Raw genomic sequence first — 10,091 nt, 5'->3', positions numbered from 1 at the left:
TTGATTAGTTTGATCACCCATTATATTATATGATTTCATCACCTAATTTTTCTATCATAACAGTATTATTTAGACTGACACATTGATGTGAATAAGAAGTGCATTATTAGTCAAATTAAATAATGCGATTAAATATAATATTAATATACTGTCTATTTTTTTTTAAAAAAAAATGTTTTTACTTTCATACTTGGATTGTCTGCACAGATTAATTTATTACATATGAACTACTTAAACTACTTAGTGTGAGAATTTTTTGATCGGCAATTTAATTAAAGAATGAATAAATTCTTTGTTAATATGAGTCAATATTACCATTCATTTATCAGTAATTAATGAAGAACATGATGTAATATGTTTTATTGTATGCAGTATGACTTTGACTGATACATTGATGTGAACAATCCTGAATCAAAAGTTTTAACTATCAAGAAATTCTATTTTTTATTAAGACATATTCCTGGTTTATTTTCAAGTCTCATAGTAGTATAGTAGTTATTTATAATAAAGATGTACAATGGAAAAGATATATATTAAATAATGCAATGAAATGTATGTAACACTATTGTGACTGTAACTATAAAGACTTTTAATTCAGAATTATTCACATCAATGTGTCAGTCCAAGTCATGTTGCATATGATGAATATATTAAATTGTTCTTTGTTAATTATTGACAAATATATGTTAATATTGACTCATATTATCAAAGAATATGAATATGTAATACATTTTAAAGACAATAGATTTAATTACATTATTTAATTTGACTAATAATGTATTTTTATTCACATCAATGTGTCAGCCCAAATAATACTACATTTTTATATGAAATTACTTTAAACTGAACTATTATGTTTAAATGTTATAATTCAATGCAATCATTAACATTAATGTGTCATTTCAAGTCTTATTACCTGCAAATATATATAAATAATTAAGATACCATCCTATATGTTCTTAAATAAGTATAATAAGTATAATTTTTGAATTTAGTTCAACATTTTTTCATAAATTCTTTATTATTTACTATTTAATAATCTAATCAATATGAGTGAAAATATAGATGACTATCCTGGACAAAATGGTAAGTCCTATAAAAAGTACTTCAATCTAATATTTATTTTCAACTTGTAATATTTAGTTACTAACTAACCTTTAACCTCTATCTAGTTCTAATTTCTTATCTAAAAGAACGAGGCATTAAATCATCATATCGTGGATTTTTGGATATTAGCAGTGATATCATTTCTACAACAATATCATCTACAGACACAGTTAATAATCTTGATGCTATTTGGTTTCGTCACTTTTTAAAGGAGATAAAATCTCTGTTCAATCAGGAAACTTATGTTGAAATCAGAAATAAGGTGCGTTATTTTTATTTTGCAAAATTAGGGTAACTCCTGGTTGACTGCGTCTTGACTTAGGAGAATTACTGTATTGACATCTTTGGTAACCAATCCATAGATCGCAATGCAGGCATCCTAATTTTGTAGTTGATATAAGTCTGCTAATTCTGGAGGAGGAATTGGCTATGTACCTTCTTGTATCACTAAATAAATTTTGATGCACTACTAATAATTCTTTCTCATAATAGGCAAATGAAGAACAATTTCGTTTTACAAATTATTTTCAAAAATTTTGGCAAAAAATTATTAGGGAACATAAAAAAGAAAATTTAGCACCTACTTTAGCACCTACTGTTGCACCTTATTCAGATGAAACATCTGAAAATGAAACATCTGAAGTTTTGCAATTAGATTCAAATAAAACTAACAAGAATACTGAAAAAATTACTTTCCAAGTTAAACAAGTAAAAGATGATAATACTGATAATACTGATATAGAAGAACATTCATCTAATGGTAAGTTATAATATTTATTTTTGTATTTATATACATATCATTAAATTATGTTTAATAATTATTTATTAGAATACTGGAAAAAGCAAAACAATAATTTAGCACCTTTTGTTACATTTTACTCAAATGAAACATCTGCTATAAAATTATCTGAAGTTTCTCAATCAAATTCAAATAAAACTAACAAGTATACTGAAAAAATTACTCAACAAAAAGGCAAACTGAAAAGAGTAAGAGATGATAATGCTGATACAGAAAATTTATCTAATGGTAAATTATAATATTTCTTTTGTATTTATATATATATTATTAATATTTAATAATTATTCACTAGAATACTGGAAGAAACAAAACCAAATTCTAAGACAAAATAAGAATAACCTAGTATATAGACATGTTGTTGATGATGCACTTCTTATTGCCTCAGCATATGAAAGTCTTATTGCAGATAATATTATACCTTTTATTAAAATTCTGAAGACTTCTCTTCTTTCAAGATCATGAATGTCTCTATCATCAGCAAATGAACCTGTACTTCAAGCAATTGTAGAAAAACTTATTCCATTAAAGTATTGTATTCCAGAACTTTTATTAGTAATGAATGGTAAAAAGCCAAAAGGCTCAGGTCGTTTTGGTTATTCAGATATTTTTATTTTAAGTAATGAAGGAAATAATAATATTATTTTAGAATTAAAGTATATCTCATTAATTGGACTTATTAATAGTAATCAGAAAAATAATTTTGGTGCAAATGAACTTGAGAATCTGGATAAAATACTTGAAAATGAAAATGAAGAATCTGTATTAAAAAGATCATATACGTATTGGTCAAAGAATGATAAAAAAACAAATTTGATAACTATAGGTGAGACATTAAATAATGGGTTGAATCAATTAAATTCATATATGAAAACAATTTCAAAAGGAAAAGCTATAAACTATTCTAGCTCAGGAGTATTTGATGAGCGTGTCAAAATAACAAAATCTAAACCTAATAAGTTAAAGGGATTTGTTATATTAGTAATTGGTTTTCGTCGCATTTTATGGAAATCTGCTAATGAAGTAACAACTAACTATATATATAATAAGATTTAAAATATTTAGATATTGCTATATTAATAGTCTAAATTTATTAAATTTTGAAAACATTAATCTAGATTATATTATATTCTTTAATTTTTATTCTTTTTATTCTTCTTATTTTCTTTTATTTTTTACTTATTTTTACTTACTAATTCTTTAGTATAGTTTATACTTTATTCTATCTGTTACATTTATTAAAAATATCTTTTATTTTTTTTTATCATTTATTCTAATCTTTCTATTTCTAACAAAATACTTTAACATTTTATTAAATTCCTTATTTTTTGTTTTTTACTATTCAATTTCACTTATGCAATTTAAAGATATGTAAAACTGGGTATGATATTACTTCTGTGAAAATATTGAAGATGCAATCAAAGATCTAGTGGATACTCATATAGCACATATTCAACCTAACCATTCTCAAGATTTGTAATTGGTTTGATTATTATAATTAATAATTTAAAAGAAAATTACATACTTTATTTCTACTTTTATTCTTTATGCTTTCTTAACAATTTATTAAAATTTTTTCTTTATTCACATAATACTTTCAATTTATTATTACTATATTTTAATTTATTATTTAGTTATCAATATTCCTTAACAGTTTGAATTTAATCAACATGAGCAACTATCCTGGCCAAAATAGTACTAGTCCAATGAAAATTCAGTTACTTTAACTTTTAATATTAACCTTTTAATCTATTATCTAGATACTTTACACACTGTATAAATTTTCTTTATTCCTTCTATTCTCTTTCTATTATATTTATTAACAATTCATAGTATTAAATTATTTCTAAAACTTTTATTTTTTTTATTCTTTATTCTTAACAATTCATTAAAATTTTTTCTTACTACTTTCAATTTATTATTACTACATTTTAAATAATTTATTATTTATCATATTCCTTATAAACTAATCAATATGAGCAACTATCCTGGCATTATTACTTATTTATATAATATTTACGTATAATTTAAACTAACTAATTTCTTTATTTAATATAGATCGTAAGTTAAGTTATTTTTTTAATTCTATTATTACTTATTTATATATAACTAATTTCTTTATTTAAAAGTTATTAAATAATATAGGGTGTAAGCTATTTATTTAATTCTATTATTACTTATTTATACAAAATAGTACTAGTTCAATGAAAATTACTTTAACTTTTAATATTATTTTCAACTTGTGATATTTAGTTAATACTAATTAATCTTTTAATCTATTATCTAAAGATACTTTACACACTGTAAAATTTCTTTAACTATATTATTTACACAGATTTTTTCTCCAATATTTTCATTTCATAAAAACAATTTTTATAACTATTTAAATTTTCATATAATAATCTTTTATCTTTGCATACAGGAGATAAAAAATATCTATAGTTTATTATTATACTATATATATTATATACTTACACTAGTCCACAAGTGAACTATAGATTAATTAAAAACCTGATTTTACTTAATAATCTAAAAATAAACACTGTGTATACTTTCAGAATATGTGATTAGGGGCGCCGCAGAGTATTTTAAAGCATCAAAATTTATTTTCGTGGAGTTATTTAACTTAAACTGAAAAATTTGAAAAAATCACAAAAAAATCAATAATTGCTTAATATTAGGTAGTTTTGCAGGTTTTGAAGTCATTAAATCAAATATAAAAAAACATCCATATTTTTTAATTAATTTTTTTTAAAGAATATATTAATGCATATGTAAGAGTATATAAATTGGTTAATAATTGTGCCATAGTTGGTGATTATTATTATATGCAAGCAGCAAGTATTAATTGTTCATTTAATGAAAGGTCATTGTAGTCAAACAAATTTGATACAGTTATAACATATTCCTTGTTTATTCTCAAGTCTCATTCTTGTATTTCTTTGAGAAAAAAAGGATAGTGACATGAATGAAATTTTAAATACTGTAATCATTTGGTTAATATTAATTTTTTGGTAGTAATATTATTCAATTTATGAAAAAGAAATTTAAAAATACAATTAAAAAGATATATATTAAATAATGTAATGAAATGCAATAGTACTTTTTTTCATATTAATTGTGACACCTTTATGACTGTGACTATAAAGACTTTTGATTCAGGATTATTTACATCAATGTGTCACCCTAAGTCATGCTGCCTACAATGAAATATATTACTTCTTCATTAATTACTGACAAATGCTTGGTAATATTGACTCATATTAACGAAGAATATGTAATATAGTATTTAATTACATTATTTAATTTGACTAATAATTTACTTCATATTCACATCAATATGTTAGTCCAAGCCACGCTACAATGAAATATATTGCATGTTCTTCATTAATTACTAACAAATGCTTGGTAATATTGACTCATAATATTAACAAAAATATGTAATACATTTTTAAAGAAAAAAAAAATATGATAGTTTAATTTAAAGTAATTTCATATAAAATATGTAGTATTATTTGGGCTGACACATTGATGTGAATAAGTAGTACATTATTAGTCAAATTAAATAATGTAATTAAATAAAATATTAATGTATCAGTCAAAATCCCGCAAATATATATAAATAATTATAAATTCAATTTTTAAATTCAATATTTTAATATTTCATATTCAATATTTAACAATAAATAATTATAAATTCAATTTTTAAATTCAATATTTTAATATTTCATATTCAATATTTAACAATAAATAATTATAAATTCAATTTTTAAATTCAATATTTTAATATTTTATATTCAATATTTTACATGAATTTATATTATACTTAAAATTCAACATTTCAATATCTTACTTTACATTCAATCATTCTTAGAATAAAACATTTCAATATCTTACTTTACATTCAATCATACTTAGAATAAATAAAGAAATTGTTTAAAGAATAAATTTTTGAATTTAAAGTATAATTTTTATTCTTTCTTAACAATTTATTAATCTCCTTTATAACAATATGAATAAGCAACTATCAATAGTAAGTCCTATGAGAAGTACTTCAATGTAATATTTATTTTCAACTTATAATATTTAATTACTAACTAATCTCATACCTTATCATCATATTGTGAATTTTTGGATATTAGCAGTGATATCATTAATACTACAATATCACAGATACAATTAATAATTTTGGTTTTATCACTTTCTAAAGGAGGCAAATTCCAGAAAACTTATATTGAAATAAGAAATAAGGTGTGTCATTTTTTATTTTGCAATGTTAGGGTAACTCCTGGTTGACTGCGTCTTGACTTAGGAAAATTACTGTATTGACATCTTTGGTAACCAATCCATAGATCGCAATGCAGGCATCCTAATTTTGTAGTTGATATAAGTCTGCTAATTCTGGAGGAATTGGCTATGTACCTTCTTTTATCACTAAATAAAATTTTGATGCACTACTAACAATTTCTTTCTTATAATAGGTAAATTAGGTAAATGAAAACAATATCATGTAATAATCTTGATACTGTTTGGCTTTATCACTTTCTAAGTAGAGTTTGGAATCGATTAAGGTTAATCGATTAATTAATCGACTAAGACGGTTAATCGATTAAGGTATCTCAAAAATCGGTTAATCGATTAAAATTATCAACCCATAATTCTGGTCAAATTATCTAATGCGGCCCAGAGCTATGAATTTTTGGTCACGTGTTCTCCGAACTTGGAAGAATTTGTATTAATTTTTTAATGATAATAATAATAAATAAGACTTCCCTATAACTAAATGTATGATCAAAAACAATTTGGTGCAATCTGCGGTCAAAAAAAAAAATTTTAATATTTTAATATTAATCGATTAATAATCGATTAGGGCCCTTGGTTAATCGATTATTAATCGATTAAGGTTTTTTTGGTCGGTTCCAACCTCTATTTCTAAGGCAAAATCTCTGTTTAATCAGGAAATTTATGTTGTAATAAAAAATAAGGTGCATTATTTTTATTTTGCAATATCCAATATAATTCTGATTGGAAATTATAACCTGTTTACTATATACTACACCTTTTATTTGATTGCACAATCAAATGATAATAATATTGATATCATTCTTGTTTAATTTTGTTTCATTATACAAAAAAGTAATAATATACCAATAAATAATGATCCTATGATTGTGACACATAATTAAAGTTGTTAAAAATAAACATTGTGACCAGCTAACCAATATTGTTTCAGCAGAAATCTGTAATTTAAGAAATTTTGACTTAAATTATATAATTATTGTAATTTTGGGCTACTTTGATGACATAACATTACAAGTAAATTGACATTATTTTTTTTTATGCTATAATGTACTGTATCTCAAAATAATATTTTTAATTTACTAATGAAGTGTGAGATTGTAGAAATTTATTAATCTTTAATTACACAATTTGCTAATTATAAAGGTTATAAATAAATATTATTGAAGTATGAATATGACTTAAAAACAAAATTATTTCTATTATAAGTACCTAAACTTTCACTCATATCATTATTATTATCTTCCATAATTACAAACTTGTCACTTAATTCTTCTTGTTCCAACATTTCATTTAATTTAGTTGAATAATTGATTTTTCTACTAAAATAATAAGATTCTGGATGACATTTTAATTTCTAATTTATTTTCTAAAAAAATTTAATAATAGTTAAATAGTAAATATTTAATAAACAATATGATTTGTAAAAAAATAATAGAATTACCAGGAAAAAGTACTCTCTTTTCTTCATCTTTTTCTATGGGATATTTTTCATCTCATTTAAAAAAAAATGGTTTTAATTCCTTGGCAGTTGGCCTCCTTTCAGGATTATTATCCCAACATCTTTTCATTAATTCAACATATTCTGGAATTGTTCCTTCTACAATTTCTGGTCTTTTACCCTTGCAAATATCTAAAGAAAAGAAAAAATCATGAGAAATATTATGAAATGCCGGAACTCCTGACGTCATCTCCCACTGATTATTCCAAAACAATAAATATCTGCAGCTTTTGTATATGGTTTACCGATCTCCATGAACTAAATCTAATTTATGAATAGCTTCAAGCTGTGCTGAAATAAGAAGTAGATTATTAAATTTATCATTTGGATTATATTTTTTAACCATTAAGTTATTTCTTAAATTATCAAGTGGCATTTTTCCCATTACAACCATATAATTTTTAGTGTTTGGATCTTGTGTTATTCCAAACAATGGGACAAGACCAGAACCATTTGATAATGCTTCACACTGACATTGTAAATGTAACCTCCACTGTATCATAAAACATAAGCATTAATTAGCATAAAAAATTACATAATAATAATATTAAATATAACTACATACCTCGTTTAAAAACTCCTCACTAATATTTGATAACTTTTTAGTACTAAGAGAGCACTGCCACATTCTTCGTCATTTCTTAAGAGGATTTATAATATTGGTATCAATTTCATCGTCATAATCATGCGGCATAACTGGACGGTACCATGTTTTTCATAATCCCACTTTTCTATCCATTCATCTAACCAAATTGCTTCATAAATTGTACTAAACCCTCCTTGAGCCAAATATTTGATGTTTCTTAATCGAGAATAAAAAATCCATTCAAGAGCTTCAAAACTTGTTCTTGCATTTAATTGTGAATTCTTAATAAAACTTATCTACACAGTGAAATTCGATAAACCGGATCTTCGATAAACCGGATTTGGCCCTAAACCGGACTTTTTTGCTGGAACCAAATCACGTATATTAAAATAGTTTCGATATACCGGAGTTTACTAGTAAAAGCTCGATATTCGATATAACGGATCAATTTTCTAACCAGCTATAGTAAAAATGATTCGATAAACCGGAGCACGTGATCATTAACCAATAAAATTTAAGTAACGTGATGCGGTAAATCTTAATTTTGGCCAGAATTATAAAAATCTTAATTCCGGCTGAAGTTATGTATTACTTATATATTCAATTAAAAATATTTTATATTCATTTTCAACTTAAAACTAAGATGAAAAATTAAAATATAGTGCATATTAATTTTATTAGCATGAATTTTTTAAAAAAATTCAGTATAATAGATTTCCAATATATCGAAATTTTTTCGCTATACCGGATATCCCGATAAACCGGATAATTTTAGTGGAACCGATAGATCCGGTTTATCGAATTTCACTGTGTATATTATCATTTCCACTAGTTCAATTATCAAAATTTTGTTGACATTTTTTGGAACATTTATTACACCAATCATGATGTGTATTTGGTTGATTACATCCAGGACATAAGCCAAATTCTTGATTAATTAAACGTTGTTCATATGAATAAGAATAATCATCATTAACCGTAAAATTGCTAAAATTTCTTCTAATAATGTAAATGTTACTGTTATAAAATAATTCAAAATAAATATCTCATAAAGTGATTCATAGAGAAATTCATATAACTTATATTAATTCTCTTATAAGTACCATTATTGAATTTGAACTTTTAAACATATACTTTTGTAATTTGTATCAGAAATAGATTTAAATAACGATTTCTCCGAATGTGTAACGATGTACTGCAATGCCAGGAATTAACCTAGTGAATTTATTAGTTGTGGGGCGCAGTATTACATTTAGTTTAAGTGTATAAAATTTTAAAGTATTATAATTGTGGAATGTTACGTAACATCCGTAAAGATGTAAAACTATTCTTGTGTTCACCTTTATTTTTAGGTTTGGGAATGGGAATTATGTTCGGGATATTTCTATAATAAGAAATGGATTTGGAGATCAATTTTTAGGAATTTTCAAAGTTAATATTTATCAAAAGTGGGAATTGAAAAAGGGAAACATGTCAAGAAAATGGTTTCCTAAAATCAAAATCCGTTTGTATAAAAATGGGAGACTTCAAGAAATATTTTCACGAATTTTATCATTTAGGAATTAACTTATTAAGAAAAATTACTAATCCAAGCATTACATTACATTATTTTGTATTATCATATTTGTGTAATTAATAATCATCATTTTTGTTAAGACTGCGGTGGCAACGTACTGTAGTTTACTACGAGCGTAGGTCTTACAGTGTAACAGTGCACAATTAAATAGTCGATCGTTGTGAGACGCAGAATTTATAGTTTATGTAATCAAGTTGAAAAATATAATTCGTACAAAGTACAAACT

The 10,091-nt window shown here is 23.9% G+C and overlaps 2 protein-coding genes across 2 annotated transcripts; one reads left to right on the top strand and one right to left on the bottom strand.

Moving 5' to 3' along the window:
- Nucleotides 1-1,049: 1,049 nt before the first annotated feature.
- Nucleotides 1,050-2,959, top strand: OCT59_016984 (uncharacterized protein; the record flags this gene model as incomplete). The annotated part of the gene is made up of 6 exons (XM_066146057.1): nt 1,050-1,086; nt 1,173-1,369; nt 1,600-1,867; nt 1,937-2,134; nt 2,199-2,300; nt 2,385-2,959. The coding sequence occupies 6 exons, from the start codon at nt 1,050-1,052 to the stop codon at nt 2,957-2,959; spliced, it is 1,377 nt and encodes a 458-aa protein (XP_066003784.1).
- A 4,354-nt stretch (nt 2,960-7,313) lies between these two features.
- OCT59_016983 (uncharacterized protein) lies at nt 7,314-8,331 on the bottom strand (the record flags this gene model as incomplete). Its single annotated transcript, XM_066146056.1, has 4 exons — nt 7,314-7,336; nt 7,415-7,524; nt 7,949-8,196; nt 8,269-8,331. The coding sequence occupies 4 exons, from the start codon at nt 8,329-8,331 to the stop codon at nt 7,314-7,316; spliced, it is 444 nt and encodes a 147-aa protein (XP_066003783.1).
- Between the last annotated feature and the right edge of the window lie 1,760 nt (nt 8,332-10,091).

Source organism: Rhizophagus irregularis, chromosome 25 (genome assembly GCF_026210795.1).
Source record: "Rhizophagus irregularis chromosome 25, complete sequence".
In the NCBI taxonomy this organism is placed as follows: Eukaryota; Fungi; Glomeromycota; class Glomeromycetes; order Glomerales; family Glomeraceae; genus Rhizophagus; species Rhizophagus irregularis.
Note: the sequence above shows the minus strand (reverse complement) of the source record. Positions and strands in the feature narration are given on the sequence as shown.